At 32.8% G+C, this 20,342-nt stretch overlaps 2 protein-coding genes and 3 long non-coding RNA genes across 5 annotated transcripts in view; 3 read left to right on the top strand and 2 right to left on the bottom strand.

The window, feature by feature from the left end:
- Positions 1–19,532, bottom strand: part of LOC107368918 (BICD family-like cargo adapter 1) — a 26,955-nt gene extending 7,423 nt beyond the window's left edge. Inside the window, exon 1 of the mRNA XM_015936811.3 lies at positions 18,261–19,532. Within this exon, the coding sequence (XP_015792297.2) occupies positions 18,261–18,626 (366 nt within the window). The 5' untranslated portion in view covers positions 18,627–19,532. The remainder of the gene's footprint in view (positions 1–18,260) is intronic.
- On the top strand, positions 4,322–6,153 carry LOC107368919 (uncharacterized). The gene is made up of 2 exons (XM_025162239.2): positions 4,322–4,458; positions 4,533–6,153. Exons 1-2 carry the CDS (start codon positions 4,407–4,409, stop codon positions 6,077–6,079), a joined length of 1,599 nt encoding a protein of 532 aa, XP_025018007.2. The 5' UTR covers positions 4,322–4,406; the 3' UTR covers positions 6,080–6,153.
- Positions 10,832–13,993, top strand: LOC107368924 (uncharacterized). Its single transcript, XR_001570234.3, has 3 exons — positions 10,832–11,003; positions 11,103–11,681; positions 12,089–13,993. It is a non-coding gene; the product is annotated as an uncharacterized LOC107368924 (long non-coding RNA).
- Positions 16,510–17,309, bottom strand: LOC149094135 (uncharacterized). Its single transcript, XR_016198680.1, has 2 exons — positions 16,985–17,309; positions 16,510–16,904 (listed from the first exon to the last, which is right to left on the bottom strand). It is a non-coding gene; the product is annotated as an uncharacterized LOC149094135 (long non-coding RNA).
- LOC107368923 (uncharacterized) lies at positions 19,162–20,342 on the top strand. Its single transcript, XR_001570233.3, has 2 exons — positions 19,162–19,335; positions 19,526–20,342. It is a non-coding gene; the product is annotated as an uncharacterized LOC107368923 (long non-coding RNA).

The following is a 20,342-nucleotide window of genomic DNA, read 5'->3' as shown; positions in this document are numbered from 1 at the left end:
TAATAAAAGACCATCAATCATCCAGTAAACAAATCAAAGGTAGACCAACAATTGTAAACATTTCGTTGGTAAAGATGGTTAAGAAACAATTGAAAACACAATTAATAAACAACCAGCCACAATCAAGATAACAACAAATGTTAACCCAAAAACAAGGCAAAATCTGATATTCACTTCCAACCAATCCCAGGCAATCTTGTCAAATCTCTTTTTTACCGCTCAATTTAAACTTAAATTTTACATGAAATAAACAAAATTTAATTTTTAATCAAATAATCAAAAATTTTCAAACAAATCACAACTAAAAAACGTTGAAAAACCAGATTTAATCAGAAAAAGAAATCTCGTCAATTGACTTAATTTGCCAGTAAAAGGCTTTTACTTTCTCAATGGGAAAAACAACAGCAAAGTTAATTGTCTAAAACTATCATTCAACAGATTATTCTCAATCTGAAATGGTTGGTTGATTAATTCAATTGATCCCAGTTAAACAATTAGTTAAAGAAGCTTAACAATTTATCCGTAAAAATTGAAAGGGAAAAGGTGCAATTGAAGTGGCAAGAAAAGCAAAAACTACTAATTATTCACAATTAAACATTTTACAGACTTTCCAAATAATTGCATTCGCTTATTGTTTCAATAATTAGATTAAATATTGATTATTGAATGAAAGGTTTTTGTCAAGGTAAAAATATCTAACATTAAAGTTCAGTCAATGTTAATGGTTGTTGAGCAAGCAGAAGCAGCAGCAAAAAAACAGTTTATCATCAAGATGATTTAACTGTTGATCAAGTTTAAAAACAAAAGCTATTCCAATAACTGTAATAATATCATTTAAACACGCAATGATCATAAAAGGATCAACGGACTTTTACCATTAAATATACCCAAAAAGGTTCAGACAATTAGCTTGATCAATAATAATTTCATATTTTACGTGCAAAATGGGAACACGAATAGCGATCAATAAACGGTCCAAGGTTTGGACAATTAATGTCCAATATATCCATTACCTAATTACGTGATCATCTAATTATTAATAGACTATCAACAATTGATTCATTGGCAGGTTAGTAGGTTTTCAAAATGAAGGTTAGATTTGGAAGCCAAAAAAAGCAACTTTGAAAATGGGAAAAGCAGAGAAAAAAAAGATTTTGTTTGTTTTTAATCTAATTTGACTTTTTGGGGTTCAATTTAAATTTAATTCACTGGATCAACTAATTAGAGTGTTAATCAAATACTCTTGGATAATTGCCATTGATTAAACCTTTCAAGGTTAACCTTTTACAAGCCAACGAAATGAATGAACACCAGAAAAACCAGAAAAACTCTCAACACTCCTGAGCCTTTCCCATACTGACCTTATTCACTCCTACAAGTAAACCTACTTGTTGTCCCCTTTAAAGGGCCAACTCACCCAAATGACCAGCCAACAGTCCAAGTATCATAATCATCCCTATCATAACCATTATCGTTATTATCTTTATTATTAGAAGGGTAACAATGATTTTCTGTTCATTATTCTGTTCTCAATGTTTAACGTAACGAAACCAAAACGATTAATGATTGAGTTAAATTTGGGTGAAATTATGATAATTTGGGAAACAATGAGAATCTCAGGTTAAGAAAAAAAAATTTGATTAAAAGGCTAAAATGATTTCTTCAATTTTTTACATTTAAAAATGAATTTTCCTTCCATTCTCAACTTGATTGGCATAATAAACGCAAACCAAGTATCAATTACTCGTGAACAGAACAAACTGAATTTCTTGAAAAGTGAAAAGCATTTTGATGATTTGATTAACATTTTTATTATCAAGTTAATTAGCTTTTTGTATCTTCTTTGGTCAGCAGAAGACAATAGCGAAAAAAGCGATCTTTTCTTCTCATTGACAGAAGGCTACTTTAAATTGTGATTGATGATGAACGCTATTAAGAGGTGAATTAAACAAATTGTCAGGCTTAAGGGGTTTATCAAAGAAGGCAACAATAAAGATGATTGGAATGATGATGAAAATGAAAATGAATTGAACGCGAAAACGATGATGAAGTGAACGTGAAGATGATGCTGTTGATGAGGATAATGGTGATGATGACAATAAAATGAAAGATTAAGTGAGAAACAATTGGGTCAAAGGTAAATGGTTTTGGAGGCAACATTTCATTAGCCATTAGACAGGGTTCATTGAATAACAAGAGAAACGTTGAAATGATTGAAATGATCAATGAAAAGTTAATAAAAATGGAAACTAACCAATTACACCTTCAAAGGCAGCAAAAATTGTTTTCAAATTTAATTCAATTTTGTCCAGTTAATTCATCAAAAAAAAAAAGCTTCAACAAAGATTATCAAATTGTTTCATTGCAATATCTCGAAATTGTTTCCCATTTTCAGGTCAATTGAAGAGGTCTTTCGGTTTAATTGAAAATCATCAATTTACTGTCATCAATACAACTGTTAAATTGTGAATAATTAAAGTGTTGAAAGTAACGGAAAAATTGTCTACCGATTTGGTTGTTTGAACATTGAACGAGCCAAAAAATCAACTCAAGAGAATCTTTTTTTTTCTCTCTTAAAACGCTCAATAAATTATCATTATTAAATTAAGGGTTGACTGTTATTACCGTTAGTTTAATTATCATTGTTTATTGTTCAGGGTAAAAGTTTCCAGAAATGAGGTGAAAAAGGATTGAAACTCTTTTTACGCTCAACTGTTCAAATGATTAATACTAATAAATGATGATTTGATAAGCTCACTTCACTTTCAAATCTTTACTTTTAAAATTGTTTTCTGTGATTTGGTTTGGCTGAAAAAATGAACTTGAAATGGCTTTTTTTCAGGGAATAACTTTTTTTTCTTCCTTCAATTTGCATAAGCGATTTATTAAATCATGAAGTTGCTCTTTGAAAACAATCAATTTTACTTGTTGATCAATCATTGCAAGTTAATTGAAAAATGTTGAGCTCACAAGGAAATGAGCAACTGAATGAGTAAAATGAATTATTATTAATGATTAAAAGGATATTTTTGATTCTTTTTTGCTTCTTGTTGTCGCTCCAATCTCAATGTTGATAGACTCAATTGTTCAAGTTGAACATTTTAGCATTCAAAGAGTTGCTCTTTCAGTTGAACCAAGTCATCATTTGGTACAATAAATGATCCGGTAAAGATTGATAACAATTTAAAATCTCACCAGTTGCAATCAAAGAAAAGGTTTAATCATTTGTTGAAACAGATTAAGGATAAAAAAAAGACTTTTAAATAGGCCGTTAAGTTTAATCATAATTCACAAATGGCTAGAATGATCATCACTTGAATCTGATGATTTCACTCGAATAAAAGGTCTGAACTAAAATTGAACAAGTCAAGAGTTGTTGGCGTCATACACTTGCCGTTATGAGCAAAGTGATTAATTAGATTTCAATTTGCATCTGTTAATTGGTAAAGGTTAACAATAACAAAATGTGTAAATCGCTGAAGCTAAAATTTAGCTGCTAAATGATGAAAAAAGCAACAGTACAGACATTTCAGATGATTAATTGATTCCATTTTTCGGAAATGAATTGAAGTCTGAATTTTCTTGCTAATCGGACATTTGCCCGATTTTCAATGTAATTTGGGTCCTTTGATGGCAAATTGTTCCAACTTTAGTTTGGAAATTTTGAAACTTTAAAATTCGAATTCAAAGCCTGTGGTTGCTATTATTGGTGTAAATTGATCGGGATAATTTTCATGGATAAACAATTGAAATCTTTTTTTGGGCTGACAAGGTTTTCTGCTAATTATACAAATCACTTTTTTGACGTTTAGTTTGAATGATTGAAATGATTGAATTTCACCTTTTTTCGCTTCTCAGGAACTGCAATCAAAATCTATCGATCAACATTTGATGTGAAAAAAGATTAAATGTTAGAAAATTGATTTAATTTACTTTTCCTGATTCAATTTTAGATATCAAGTTAGCTGAATTTAAAATGACTTTTATAATCGGTTGCTTTTCAATCTTAGAGATAAAATTGTGATCAAAATGGCCAAGTTTTTCATTGATTTGTATTCATTGGTTATTCATGTTTTTCATGCGTATATAGCGAGGAAAATCATGATGTCTATGAATTGTTCTTTATTGGAATGAAATGTCACCTTTTTGGATTTGATTAATAGATTTTGATGATAAACTATGACGGAAATAAACACCAGCCTTCTGTCGCTTCAAATGATAAATGTCCAGATGATGGTAGAGTATTGTCTCAATGTTGCAGATGATATTAAGTTTTGACTATAAATAGGGTTGATTTTGTATCTCAATCTCATAATTAACTTTGCTTTTGCTCGGTTAATAGTTTACTTTCATAGGAATATCTTTGCAAACTCAAAGTTAAAAAGTTCTAATAAATTCATCTGAAAATGAGGATCTTCGTTGTAACTTGTGTTCTTTCCTGCGCCTTCATGGCATCCGGTAAGTACTTGTCTAACTGTATTCAGTTCTCATCTTTTTTACTGAATTACTAATAAATCTTTTTGTTTTCTTAGCTTCACCTCTTCTATGCGGTGGTGGATTAGGTGGTCTTCTTGGTGGAGGATCCAGCTCTCGTAGTGGTGCTAGTGCTAGCTCTGGCTCTGGCTCAGGCTTCGGTATTGGTTTCGGATCTGGCTCTGGCTCTGGTGGAGGTGGATCCGGTCTTGGTCTTGGTCTTGGTCTTGGTTTAGGTGGAGGTTCCGGTGGAGGTGGAATCGGTAATCTTTTAGGTGGTGTTACTGGCAGTATCGGAGGTCTTACTTCTGGTATTGGTGGAACCGTTCGAGGAGCTTTAGGTGCTGTTGGTGGAATTACCAGTGGAGTTACTGGTTTACTCGGATCTAAAGTTAACACAGCTATGAATGTTGCTAATGGTTTACAAGGTTCTATCTCCAACACTGTTGCTGGTGCCTCTGGTTCAATTCGTGGTGTAGCTTCAGGTGCTGCCAATGCTGCTGCTAATGCTGCTGCCTCTGCAACTGGATCACTCCGAGGTATAGCCTCTACCGCTGCCAATGCTGCTTCATCAGCAACCGGTTCAATTCGAGGTGTAGCTTCAGGTGCTGCTAATGCTGCTGCCAATGCTGCTGCATCTGCAACTGGATCCATCCGAGGAATCACCTCAGGTTTCGGTGGCGCTTCATCAGGCGCTTCAAGCCAATACAATTCAAGAAACCAACGTCGATCTCAAGAATACGAAGCTCAAGCTCAAGCTCAAGCTCAAGCTCAAGCTCAAGCTCAACGCCAAGCCCAGATCCAACGTCAAGCTCAAGCTCAAGCTGAAGCCCAACGTCAAGCTCAAATCCAACAACAACAAGAAGCCCAAGCTCAAGCTCAACGTCAAGCTCAAGCCCAAGCTGAAGCCCAACGTCAAGCTCAAATCCAACGACAACAAGAAGCTCAAGCTGAAGCTCAACGCCAAGCTGAAGCTCAACGTCAAGCCCAAGCCCAAGCTGAAGCTCAACGACAAGCTCAACTCCAAAGACAAGCTGAAGCCCAAGCTGAAGCTCAACGCCAAGCTCAACTCCAACAACAAGCCGAAGCCCAAGCTCAAGCTCAACGTCAAGCTCAAGCTCAAGCTGAAGCCCAACGTCAAGCTCAACTCCAACAACAAGCTGAAGCCCAACGTCAAGCCCAACTCCAACGACAAGCTCAAGCTCAAGCTCAAGCTCAAGCTCAAGCTAGCTCTAGTCAATACAACTCAGGAAACTTCGGTGCCTACCAAAACCAAGGAGAAGCTGTACGATCAGCTGGAAATGGTTACTACGATAATGCCTCAAGCTCCCGAGGTTTCGATAACTCACAATCTGCATTCCACGGACAAGCTGCCCAACAACAATCTCAGTTCCAAGCTGGTGCTGGTGGAGTTCAAGGATCTCAATCATCAAACTCAAATGAATTCGATGGTTCAGCATCAAGAAGCTCAGGCTATGACAACTCAAACGCTTCCCGAGGTGGAGCCTCATTCGAAGCTGAGCAAGGTCGATATGCCAACTCTGGTATCAATGGTGCTTATGAAAATGGTGCTTCAAACTCTGCTTCAGTTGCCGTTCAACACTAAGCATTTTATTTAAATACTAAACCATTTCATTGATTATGTACCAAATGTTATTTAATAAATGACATTAAAACAAATATTTTTTCTCCTTCATTCGCATAATTACAACCTAAACATGAAGATTGATGAAAGATAAAGGCTTTTATAACCAATATTCAACATAAGAAACCAAGCTTAGCGAAAAGATTGTAGATTAAAATATAAAATATAAACTTATGGTCAAACGTGAAAACTGTCAACTGCAAATTATATAATCACAACTGGTGACCATCATTATCCCATGCTTTGCATCCAAATGTAATCATTTCAAGATTGACAAAAGAGACAATTTTATCATCAAAATATGATAATGTCAACCTTAAAAAATATAAATAATGATTTTGATAAATGAAATGAACAAGTTCACGTTTCAGATAATACAAATAAACCAACAGCTTAATACAGATAACAAATTCATTATACAAATGATGAAAATTGTCATCATTGTTATCAAAGGGAAAACAATTTACTTCATCAATTGTTAAATTTAGCTGTGTCCTACTTTAACGACAAAAATTAATAAACATCAACATGATTGACCAAATCATGAAAGGTCAACTGAAAAAGAATCAATTTGAATGAGAAAAGAGGAGAATCAAAGTTAACAAGATTTTGTTACAAAATTGCACCAATTACCTTTAATTTTTAATAATCAACTCAAATTACCGTCTAATTGTGCTCTTAATATCAATAACAATAAACACTTGAAACTTGAAAAGTTGGACAAAAGTCAAACAAGAATGGAAAGAAAAACAATTTTCAAAAAAAAAAGACTTCGCTCTTCCATCATCACAACTGTAAATTGTCATTACCTAAATAATATCAAGTAAAGGTGAACAAGAAGCCCAAGAAATTGACCTTAATGAGATTAAGATATTATTATCTTGAGCATTAAACTTATAAAGATTTACCTTTTTTATTGTTCATCTAAAAGGATAAATATTGTTACATCTTTTTTTGCAAATCAACTGTTCTGTAACGTGCCATCGAGATGAAATTCATCATGAATTCAGTAATGATGAAAAGGGTAATAATGAAATCTTCCAAATCTGAGTTTGCCATAAAAAAGCTGTGATCATGTTAACGAGTTACGAGTTATTAATAACAATCAAGAGTTGAATGTTAAATGATGAAAATTCAATTTTCATTTGAATCATGAAATTGTTGACTAAAAAGAATCGTTTTTGCCATTTCTCAATGATTGATGGAAAATGATAATTCCTGAAATAATCTGAACAAAACTGAGTAAACCTTGAAATTTTGTTTGCAATATTATTGGAAAGAATTGAGTTTTACAGGAAAACTGTAACTTTGGTTTTCTCAATAAAAAGTAAAGGTTTCAATGGAAAAAGGTTAAATCGCGAAAATTGGATTAAATTTGATTAAAAATAACCAAACAATGGACTATGTTAATTGTCGATAACCTTAACCTCAAGCAATCAAGTTGACTGTTTAATCTGAAAATTTCAATCGAAAATTGAGCGGCGAATTGTTTCTTTTTTTTAAATGCTTCCAATCTATTGTCAAACATGATTAAGAAGTTCCTTAAATTGGGTCAATTTTTCATTCAGATGATTGTTTTACAGTAAACACGTTTAACAAGCAGATAAAGAGTTGAGACCTTTATCAAGGAATGTGAAAAGTCGTTTTTTGTTGTTCTTTTTTCATTCAAAATTCTTGTTCACTTTTTCATTTTACTTTCATGCAATTTTCTGATTCAATCTGTGATCTTTTTAGATTCACTTTTAACGCACTTAATTTATGCACAATTAGCACAATCAAGAGTCTAATCAGCATCAGGTGAAGAAGAGAAAGTTGATTATTTTGATAAGATTGAAACTTGTAAACTGTTATCATGAAAGGTAATGTTCGAGAGAAAAGATTTCAATTTTGTTCGATTGTTTTGAACATTTTACATTTTTTTAGGTGAGGTTAGGTTAGCGGACAATATTGATTGGTATTGTGTCTCAATGAAGGTTGAGGTTGTTTCGATGGCAAAATGGATTGATGATGAAAAGACACGGAAAAAGATAATCTAAATCAAGGTAATTGAAGAGTAAGTTATCGTGTTGCTGATGATGTTACAATAAAGATAACAATGAGCGATTCCACCCTGGATTGATAGAGTTAATTATTTGACTAGTAAAATGATACAAAAGATAATGATGAGAGTTTCGATGAAAGAGATTATCGTTTTTTTAGATGAAAATGATTATCCATTTGGACAATCAATGGTGAAATTGGTGAGAGAAACTCAACTGATTCATTATTCAACTCTGATCTCAAGCAATTTGAATGCTGGGAAAATGATTAAAGATTGCAAATGTCATTCACAGGTAAAGTTGATTACCGAAACGGCATCAACAGTAAAATCATCATTTTTTTCCTCTTCATTTATTCCCAATCAGTGTAATCTGTTAATCAGGTTTACACCTTAAAGGTTGTTGACAGGAAAGATTCAAATGGCAAAATTGATACAATTTTTGGTAACTTCAAAAGAAAATGAATCGAGAAGAAATGCCTTTTTCATAATGATGATGATGATGTTAACTATCACTTTGATCATGTTTTTCAAGTTTCCAAAGGATTCAATGTGAACACACCTTGAATTGGAAGAATCGCCTTCATTATTTGCTCTGCTTTTTCGATGATCTAATATTAAATTGTCTTGTAATTTGTTTTAAATTAGTTTCATTGGAATGGTTGAATCATTGTTTACCTTGATTGGAAATTGGTTGAAACGAGAAAAGGTTCAACCTTGATTGGAACAAAGTCTTTTAATTACTGAATTGAGTTGAATTTTTGATGAACACTAAATGTTCAAGTATTGATGAGAAGGAAAGAGTTGGTGAAAAAAAAGGAAAATGATTCAGAAATTAGTGTCTAATTAAGTTTATTCACGTTGATAACGTTTCACCTGCTATCAACCGTACGAAGGTCACGTTATAGCCGGAAACATCAATAATTATCAAATGTTACAAGATACTGTTTATTCAGCATCAGGCCTGATGGTAATGAGTAAAGCAAAATAAAAAGGTAAGAAAAACAAAAGGGTTTGGTTAGGACATTGAAACGCTCATTTCAGGTATTAATAGCATCTAAAGCCTTGAAGGTTTCATGAGTCAACAATCAATTATTACAAATGAACATAATGAACAGTTTACAAATCACGGCCACATTAGACGCTTTGGTGGACAAAAAAAACGACTAACCAAAGGAAACCTTGGCCTTGGAATGAGATCTTAGAACTTTAATTTTCCATCATTTGCCGATTCTTTTTTTTGGTTGCATGTGAATTTCATGATACTTTTATTGTCATCATTTGGTAATGCGTTTTTTGCTGAGCTTTTGTTTTACGACTCTTTTTGGTTGCTCTTTGGGTTTTGTCACCTTGACTTGTTTCACTTTGAGTTCAACTTTTATCTTGGGAAAACCTGATTTCAAAGGCTAATCAAAATGTTCCAATTCGATAAACTCAAGTTCCATAATTGACTCCAGCACATGAAATGCTTCTTTTTTTTGTTTTTTGGTGTTTTCTCCTCTAGTCTCGGTTTTCTGGATTCTACTCAATTTTACTCTTGTCTTTACTTTTACTGGCTCAATAGCACACTGGGCCAATGTTATTTTTAAACAATTGGTTAATCAATTGAACCTTTTTTTGGTTGAGCCAAGTCCAAGCTTTTAGGTTTACTCCCTGAAAACCTTGTCAACAAAAGTCCGTTTCATTTTACCTCGAGTTAACCTTTTAGTTTTGCTGTCCGACATTTGAACAAGGTTAATCTATTCATTTTGAACATTACCATTACAATTGAAATGACCTTTTGCAACGTTTTTGTGGCTTTTTTGTGACTCTCAATGAACGCGTTGACAACAATAGCAACAAGATTAATGTGACTTTTTAATTGTCACAATAAACAATCAAAAATATTGCAAAAAATGGAACCACTTTTGGCTTCATAATTAAAAATCTTGCAATCGTTTTGTCTTCAAACAACTCGGGTTGACTTACAATCTTTGAATATTTACGAGAAGCTGATTGTAAAGATTGAAAGCAACTTGAAGTTAAAGTCGCAATTGATTGTCAACTGACCAAAATAAATTGAACCTTTTAAAACTAAAATGAATCACAATTTTACTCATTTTTTGCTGATGAAATTGTTCCTCCCAACAGATAATTATGATTAAAAAGCACACCTAAGAATGAGGTTTTCAATCCAATAGAGTATATAACCGGGAAGGAGATAAGCTGGTGAGGAGATTAACAAAAGGTAAAGGTAAAGGTTGTTTTGATTGAAATGGTTTGCCTTAGGAAAGGTTGCAATTGAAATGAGCAGCAGAAAAAAAGGTGAATCAAAAGGTTCAGGGAAAGTTATTGTTTAGTGAATTGTGTATCATATTGAGAGATTAATTGGGAAAACTGATTGAACAAAATGATTGAAACATTGAAAGTATTGAGAAAAGCTTTGAACCAAAAATTGATTCAATTATGAGGTTGATTAATTTATTAGCCATTTTATATGGTTACGCTAAATCTATTCATGGTTATGTTTATTGTTTTGGATACATTAACCTTTGTTGATTGGAGGAAAAGTTAAATTATTTCATTTATCAAGATATCAATGATTTATTAATTTCCTTGGTTAACTTGAACCTCGCGCTTTACCCTTTTTCCCCTTTTGTGTTACCCTATTTCCTATGACACAGCATGAGATTGCATTTTTATTTTACCAGAAATCGTCTCATTGTTTAATTGTTTTTATTAAATTTTCATTTGTGATTTATTTAAATTTAGTTTTTTTGATTTGAAAGCTTAATCAGTTTTTTTGCTAGTGAAAACACAATTGGTATTTACATTCAGCTGAATTTGTGATATTTAATATGAACTTATGTAAGGTTTAACTTGGATTTTACGGCTTCTGGTTGAAATTTTCAATCCAATTGGAGATGTTAATTTGTTTTGTTTCATTTTATATCATTTTTAATTTAGTTCATGGCCTGTCTCGACATTTATTGGTTGTCATTGATTCAAAAATGGGCTTGTTGAACAATTGGATATCAGTGGTCGAACTCGAGTGTAACGTTACAGCTTATAATGGTTATGGCAAAAAGCTATTTTCTGGTTCTTCAGCTCTATTTGCTTGTTTATCATCTGTAACTGATCAGAAGGCATTGAGATGATGACAAATTGGGCGAAACCATATTTTACAGCCTTCATGAAATAGCAATTTGAACAGTCCATTTTCCTCACAATTTCCATATGGTTCAGTAAACACGTATTTTCATCACGTGTCCAGCTGCTTTTGCATATGTAAGGCACGACAAAAGGTTACAGTCACGAACTTCCGTTTTCAGTTGGCCTTAAATCAATCAATTTGAATCACAAACATCATCAAATGAAAAAATTTCCAACATTTTACAATCGAGTCAACTGGATGGTAAACAGAGTACCAGCTTAAGTAGATGGCAATGATATCAATATTGGAGGGAAAAAAGCCTATTGGAATCAAATCAAATTGAGATCAAGATGTAATGATAATTTATGACTACATTATCTTGAAATTTTCAGGTGATTATCAATTTGATATTCGTTAATATTTCAAACCAAAGAAAAGTTGACAGGTTAATTTTTTGCAAAAAAATGGAAACAATTCTAATTGTTCAAAGTAGAGACAAAAAGTGATTGTTTTTACCTTTTTTTCTGTACTTAAATGCATCGTGGTACTTGAAAGTTTCCTATTTAATTTGCTTACAATTAGCTTGTTTTTCTTGTCATCATTTTCTTCCGAACATTTAATTTACTCAATTAAAATTGAATCAATTGTTATTATCAGATTTAAATTGAAGTTGAAACAATGTTGAATAAATTTAAATCTGGTTTAAATCTGAATGAAAATACATTTGAGTCAATTTTGTGTTCTATTAACACTAAATTATTATGGCTTAATTTGGTTTTTGTTTTCTTTGACTTTTCAGGTTTTGGGAAGCCCAGCATTTTGAAGAAAGTCAAAACTTCACGCTATTCTCGATCAACTTTTGTTTTTCACTCAAAAATTCACGATTGTGGTTTATATTAGCATTTGAAAGGAGCACCATTATCAAGTTTATCATCAAAGTGGAAAAGATTTGAAAAGAAATTAAAAGATGTTGCTGATGATGATGGAGAAGTAAAAAGATGAGCCATTCTTAAAGACAATTGGATAACAAGTTGAAAGATGATGAAAATAAGATTTACTTCCGCGCTATTTGGATTCACTCTTGTTGATCAAGTAAATCAAAAGTTGGATACAATAATATTTAAACAACAATTGAACTACAATCATTATGTACGGCCATATACATTGAAACAATTGAATCATTAGCATAGACACAATTAAGTCTGCTAACCAGCAATTAGTTACAAAACCAAATTGCTCTAATTGTTTCCTATTAACACTTTATGACTTTCTATTATTGCAAACCAGATTATGGTAAATGTTATTTGACCAGTTTCCATAGTGATTGCTGTTATTGATGACAATTGCAACAAAAATGATGAACCAAGAGAAGGATCAAAGTTGTATTACCATACAAAGAAATGATGGATTGAACAAAAGATTTATATTTCCTAGTCTGTCAAGTCTAACCAGCAAATTTGGCCCAAATTTCAACCGCTAACGAAAACAACATTCAACCGAGATGATAATTTTGTTTAATGTTACCTTAAGTGGTGGCGAAAATTATGATAATCAAAGGTAAAAAGTTGATTATCATACAATGACAAGAGTCGCTAATTTCATTATAAAATACCTTATTAAGAGTTTGGTGTAATGTTGAGGCTACTACTCACTGCAAGAAGCTGGTCACCATTATAAAGATGTAAAGATATTTAAAGCTCTCAACATTAAAGTAACCTCAACAAAAGATAGAGCCTGATGTTAATTATGATCACGATGCTATTTAAACTTAACTAGCTTAACCAAGAATAACTGTTTGTTTCACTGGAACTTCCGCAGAGAATCCTGATTCTTTCTCACATAAATCATCATCAACTTCATTTTCAACATGATCATCAACAAGAGCAACAACAATATCAACAATGATCAACAGCAAAAGGTCAGGTCAATGTATATATTAGAATTGACTAATGATAATAATCAAGACCAATATACATAAATGATGGATTGACTTTGAAACAGATTTACTCAACACTTTTCTCATGTAAAATAGACTTGAATTGTGTGTGTTTAAATTGTAAAAGGGTGACTTTAAAGTGACTCTTGAAATAAATATCATTACGACAATGATATTTGCTTCACAACGGAAAGTTGAAAAACAATCAAACTATCCTTGAGATGAAGTCGATCCTGAATTGATATTGGGAAAAATTGTCTGACGAACAAGTTTCAAGATGAAGTTTCAATTTTTTTTCTTTATTGGAAAAGAAACTGATTTCAATTCAATTCATCCAGAACTTACATCATTATTTAGATTTACACTTTGGTTTGATTTTTTTTCAGCCTTTCCATTGCTTACACATTGAGAAACTTGTAGCTGGAAAAGTTGCTCACATTTTTTCCTGTTTCATGGTTATATTGCGGCTTTTGTTTGTTTACCAACCCAAGCAACGATTTGAAATTCAATATCCTGACAAAGGTAATACAAATGAATTGTTGAATGGTTCAAGAAAACGTTCAATTTATTAACTTGAAGTATCTCAATTTATCTTAATTGTTATCACCTCTTTCACTGTAATCACCCTCAAGGTTGTGACAAGTTAACACTTACTGTTAATTGAGATTGAAATTCAATTGTGAATATTCATGATTATGTGTATTCATGTTGCAACTTTTCCAGTTGAAGGAAATATCAGATGAAAGTAAAAATTGTTATCAATTTTCAGTTTTACTTTTCCGTCTGCAAAAGCGCTAAACTTGATGTAAATTTGGCCTTCTTTTGCACTTTGATTTGCTCAGGATAGTTCTTGGACAAGAATCACCCAGAGAAACAACTTCTCCTATTCTCAGAGTAAAATTATCATGTTACACTCAAATGTCATTTGACGTCAACTTGTTTCAACATTACATGGAAGCCAGGAAATTGGCTATTCTTTGCTATTCTCAAGTCCAGTGACAAGATTAACAAATGATGGGGCTAAACTTCCGTATCCAGCCTGCTGAATTTCTTGATGAAACTTTGTGTACTTATAGAACTCGACGAGCTGAGTCCAAATATATAGGTCATTTTATGCGGAAACGGCCCCTAGCGGAGAAAATTGTACTTGTACGAAAACGCGTTTTAGGCCATTTTGAGCGTCGCGCATGCGCATAGAACCATTTTTTTGACCTTGACTGACCTTCACGGGCTGACCAACGTGTATGCGAAGTTTCAAGACTCTAGCAATCATACTTGCAGAGATATGGGGCAATATACATAAAATACAAAACATATACAAAATCATTAGAAAACAATAAAATCTCATTTCAAAGGCATTAAATGGCGATATGTGAACACTAAACACTTCACATGAATCGTAATTATGGTACTCAATGACATAGGTTAGGTTAGGTTAGGTTAGGTTAGGTTAGGTTAGGTTAGGTTAGGTTAGGTTAGGTTAGGTTAGGTTAGGTTAGGTTAGGTTAGGTTAGGTTAGGTTAGGTTAGGTTAGGTTAGATTCGGGCATGTAGATTTGTTGATTAGACTGTTACACATACATATAATGAATTCTTAATACTTCATTTTTAATTTCGAGGCTTTTTACATGTATTCGCTGTTACATGTGTATTTTATGTATTGCCCCATATCTCTGCAAGTATGATTGCTAGAGTCCCGAAACTTCGCATACACGTTGGTCAGCCCGTGAAGGTCAGTCAAGGTCAAAAAAATGGTTCTATGCGCATGCGCGACGCTCAAAATGGCCTAAAACGCGTTTTCGTACAAGTACAATTTTCTCCGCTAGGGGCCGTTTCCGCATAAAATGACCTATATATTTGGACTCAGCTCGTCGAGTTCTATAAGTACACAAAGTTTCATCAAGAAATTCAGCAGGCTGGATACGGAAGTTATACCAATGATGGGTTCAACTGATAATTAACTGTATTAAATATGAAAGCTAACCAAATTAAAGATCATTTAGAGATGGAAAACAAAAGGAGAAAAATTTAATCTAGTTTGTTAATTTTGTCAGTTTGAGATGATAGGAGAAACATTCAGAGTTTACAATTAACTTGACATAATTACATTGCTTGATAAAGGGAAAGGTTAAAGGGTTTCTAATCTGCTTATTAAAGTCAATTTAAACTGACCTTAAGAATGAAAATTATCTAAATTTGCTATTCTTCTCCTTTGATAACAATCGTGTCCGAAAGCAAAGTAGTAGCTTCTTCATCTCAAAGGGACAGTAATGAGGAAAAGAAAATAAAAACAAATTAATTGTTTAAAAATCTTGAAATCCGTTAGTCCAATGATAATCATGATCACTTTAATCTCTGTGCTCTTCATCATTATCATGATTAACCTTCAGATTAACTTGAACTTGAACAGTTAATTTGCAAGATGAAAAGGTAAATAAAAATTATTCTTTCCATTTGTTTTCACGTTTACGTTGAGTAGATGAAAAGTGCCTTTAAGGTTTCCTTTTGCTTTACCCATTATTATCGGGTGAAAGTCAAACACTTGCTTGTTTCATTTTGTCAACAGATAGCTTTCAATGGACAGACAAGATGATGATGACAATTGAGGAAGAGGAGGAGAAGGTAAAAATAATGAATACTTGAATTGAGGTTATTCCCTCGACTGCTATTGATATTGGTCACCTTGGTCACCTTGGTGATTAACCAGGAACAAAATGTTTTATGTGAAAACAAAACATTTCAATATTGATTAGTGAGGTTGGCGGGAAAAAGTGTATACATTGGTAAAAGAGAGAATGCAGAAGATTTCCTCTTTTCAGTCAAATGAATCGATAATTAGCCATTTCATGATAATTGGTTTATAACAATTGAGAGCGTATTGTTTCAACTGATTGTCCAATTGAAAGAAAAGTGTTACGATCGGAAAGAAAACACTATTCAACATGTAATGAGACTCTTGTTTTCTGGTTTGTGTGTTGCTTGTTGAAACTCATTTTCACCATATTCATGTATTGATTGTTATTGATTAAGAGTTGGATGATGTTCAAAAGTGTATCTTCCAGATTATTGTATTGTTTTTTGTCTTCCTTGGATGTTGGTTGAAAGAGAGATTAACTTAAACAGCTTCAACATAAGAGTTGTATATGTATGGTTAAATGATACAATAATTCATTAATGATACACTTTTTTTGAACTCCTTGAAGCAACCATTTCACGTTGGGTATGCTTGAGTATTTCAATGTGAATCAACGATTACTATCAACACTTTTTTCATGGGCAAATGAGTTTGCTAGTGTTAAGATGGTATTTATTAATACATGTTAACGCATTGTTACTCTAGTGTAAATTTTACATATTGTTTGTAGCCATTATCACCATCATCACCATCATCATTCCTGGTTTCATGCAATCATTTTTAAAGGTCCTTTCTTGGATTAGCAAATACTAAGGACAGCAGGGTTCAATGAACAATTAAACTCTTTTTTTCACTAATAGCATATTTGTGATTCAATCTTCAAGAAATGGAGGCTTTTGTATTTGTGGTTTGTCACTACAATTGATCACATTCCTGGCTTCAACTTGGGTGTTGTCCTTTCATGTCGTAAGAAAATTGCAAAATGGATTTCCCTTTTCATCGCTAGTTTCAACTTAATAAGTCTACTTTCATGACACAAAAAAACCTGATGAAGAAAAAACAAAGGCTTATTTCAAATGTGAATAGACAAAAAAAAATAGATTAAAAAGCAAAGATTTACTAAACTTGTGGATCCCAGATTGTCAGAGTTGAAGTAAAAATTCATATCTTGTAGCTTGACAAGAGGTTAAACAACAGGTTGAAGATGAACGTTCATTAAGACAAAGAGAATCTTTGAGAAGCTTGTAACCTCTCTTTGTTTGAACATGGCGTCAATTTGTTGGCATGAGAAAAACTTATTGAACACAAGAAACAAAAATCTCAGGGATACTGATTTAAAGTAATGCTTGAACAAAAAACAGAGAGGTTTACAACAAAATTAAATGTTAAACAATTGAAATTAACCAAAGAATTGCTCATTGTAAAAATAACCGTTAATTTTCAAATCAAGATGGACAGGAGGGGAAAAAGAGGGTTTAGAAAAATCGAGAAACAATGTTTCTAGGGAAAGTGTTATAATTGAGATAATGTTGTGAGCAAGATGAGTAATTATTTCAAGGGAATGTCAATTTCAAAAGCAAATAACGATTATTATGATTGAAATCATGGAATCTATTGTAACCTGAGTTATAAATTCAAATAATACAATTCAACGAAAGCAATAGAAATCTTTCAAGTTGCCAGTGAAATCTGAAGGAAATCCTGAGTCGATCAAGCCTGGCAACAAGAGGTTCAGTCTATGGTACAAAAACAAGGTATAATCAAGGTTAATTTAGACAACAAAAAGATTAAATTTGACCCTTTCAATCAACTGATTAATGCGTTAGTAAAAGTACAATAAAAAAAGGTATAAAAGTTGATATAAATCGATGAAAAATGGTGAAAGGTTTGAGCAGCAAAAAGTTCAATATTTTCAAGTCCAAGGTTAACAATACAATTAAATGTTCTCATTTTTGTTGCAGCATCATGAACAACCATAATCAATGAGGTAAATATTTAACTATCAAATCATGATCTATTCAATTGATTCACTATGAGCAGGTTAACACAAAAGTGTTAAGAGTCCATAAGCATAAGTAAACAACAACAACAATGAGAAAGATTGATTCATTATTACGGTCAATTATTCAATAATTATAATCAATTGAATCAATTCACCTTGAGTTAACCACGAGTCTTCAAATTTAATTAATGACCAAATCAACTGGTAAAATGTTTACACTCGGTTTACAGGATTAGAAATGATTTAGCAAAGTAACTCGACAACATTCAACTACTCAAACACAGCTGATCAAGACAGAGTTTTTCGGGTTATTTTTGGTCACATTTAACCAGTTTCATGTTATTTGATTGTCAAATGATTAATTGCCAATCAATGGCTGATTAAATAGTCTAGTCTTACCTCAAGTTTATGTGAGTATTCCTCTGTAATCCTTTCATTGGCCCGAGTCAGTTGTTCATTGCGTTCCAACAATGCTTTACCCAATTCAGCGGCAAGAATTAAATCTTTCTCCTTTTGAGCCAATTGTAACAATAATTCCGTTGGATCAACATTTGTTTCCCCATTAATCACTGAATTAACTGAATTACCAATGTTGATGCCATTCTTGTCATTCTCAGATGAACCATTTTGCAATGAGCGACTTTGTAACTCCATGATATAATCCTCGAGATCACCATAGCCAGTTGCTGTGCCTGTTGATCCATTGATTAGTTTACTTTTAACCGGGTTACTTGCATGATCAATTAAAGTCTTGCCACTCGACATTATTGTACAATTAAAATGAAACAAAAAATTATGTTTAAAGCAAAAATTAAAACAAATGAATGGTGAAAAAAGATCACAAACAAAACACTAAAAGTAAACCGTTTGTCCAAACTGTTGAGGCTCTGGTTGTTGTATATAAATTATGTTGATAATGTTAATAACACCTAACAATCCTTCAATTTTATCCAATTTGAAAGGAAATGTGATGATTTAGATGGTGAAAATAATAATAATGGTGATAATCAAATAAAACTAATAACAATAAAAGAAATAGTAATTTTAACAAAAGTAATAATCCGGGATTATCTTTGATAATTGGTGATACCTGTAAGGTATTTAGATAAAACTGGTAATAAACATTTGTCACAGCTTTCGTAACCATGGCCAATGACCAAGGATGGGATTAGTTGAGTTGATAGCGATGAATTGTGGTGATTAGTTGATGAAGATGATTTATTGATGAAACATTGGCAACACATTAGAAGTTACAAGTTTTGCCGTTGTGTGGTGAACAAACGCTAACACATGATTTTTGAGTTACACATGAAAACTTAACTCTTTGCTTGATATTGATACACAATTATTAATCTGTTGTCACCTTATTTTAATGTTTTGACATCACATTTGTTGGACATTTTTGAATCCAAATTGGACTCTCTTTGGTCGTGATGTGAGTGGTTTCGTCTTCTGGTTGATGTCAGCTTCAAGTGTAAGTATCAAAAGCTTATGACTGTTGTTTAATGAAATTATTTTGTCGCCCTTCATACATTGTTTTGACCACTATTTGGTACCTTTACATATCACAGAAAGTAACCTTTTTGTATAAATAATACTTTGATGAGCAGGAAAATGTTGCAAAAATTAATTTACTAATGTCACCGTTTTTTTTATATTTTCAGGGAAAGGCACGTTTTAAAGGCGACAACAAGAGACGCACACAATAACAAGACAGGAATCAATTGAAGTAAAGTTGCCGTTTGGGATACAAAGTTTACTGGATCAACGTTGTTACCAAAATGACAAGCATCGGTTGCTCAGATCAACATTTACCTGGTCCAACCTCTTTTTGGGTTGATACAACAACCATTAAAAACCTTATTCACTCTCTCTCTCCCTCTTATCTTCTCTTTCCTCTATTTTCATTCACCTTTTCTTTATCATTATCATCTTCTTCCCCCTTCTCCCTCTCTCAAATACACACATAACTTACCTTACTCAAGGTCTACCCCTAGTCTTCATCTTAGTCTTCAACTCTATTCTACTCTCAGTATTTTCCCTCACTTGGTTTCCATCTGTCTAAATTTTGTGGACCTTTTCTATTTTCCTCTGTTGACATTTCTCTCTTTCTCTCTCACTGACTTCACATTTCTCATTCTCACCGATTTCCTGTTTTTGCAGCTCCCGGAAGCCTCTGATGAAACCCACAAATACCATTAGAAGATCAAAAATGCCAGAGTAAATCATTTGTCCCGCAAAAATGCAATCGTCCCGCAAGTCAGGCAATTTTCAACTTCAATCTTCAACTCAACCCAAAACATCAATACATTGATCTCACTAACCCAAAAGCTGACTTTAGAGCTCAATCCCAATGATTGTACCATCAAGATGTGAGGCCAAAACATTTATCACTATCGCAAATAATATTCATGTTTTATATATTTGATTACAGCTGATTCGGTAAAGGGTAAAACAATAAATTTTGAGCTCAATAAGTCA

The sequence above is a fragment of the Tetranychus urticae genome, chromosome 2, assembly GCF_039701765.1.
Source record: "Tetranychus urticae isolate SD_2017Ah chromosome 2, NJAU_TeUrti_SD_1.0, whole genome shotgun sequence".
Classification (NCBI taxonomy): Eukaryota; Metazoa; Arthropoda; class Arachnida; order Trombidiformes; family Tetranychidae; genus Tetranychus; species Tetranychus urticae.
Note: the sequence above shows the minus strand (reverse complement) of the source record. Positions and strands in the feature narration are given on the sequence as shown.

What these genes read in the sequence shown, in the direction of transcription:
- LOC107368919 (XM_025162239.2), top strand. Translation starts at nt 4,407, where the DNA reads ATGAGGATCTTCGTTGTAACTTGTGTTCTTTCCTGCGCCTTCATGGCA. An exon ending in CTGCGCCTTCATGGCATCCG is followed by an intron (nt 4,459 to 4,532) that starts GTAAGTACTTGT and finishes TTGTTTTCTTAG; the next exon opens with CTTCACCTCTTCTATGCGGT.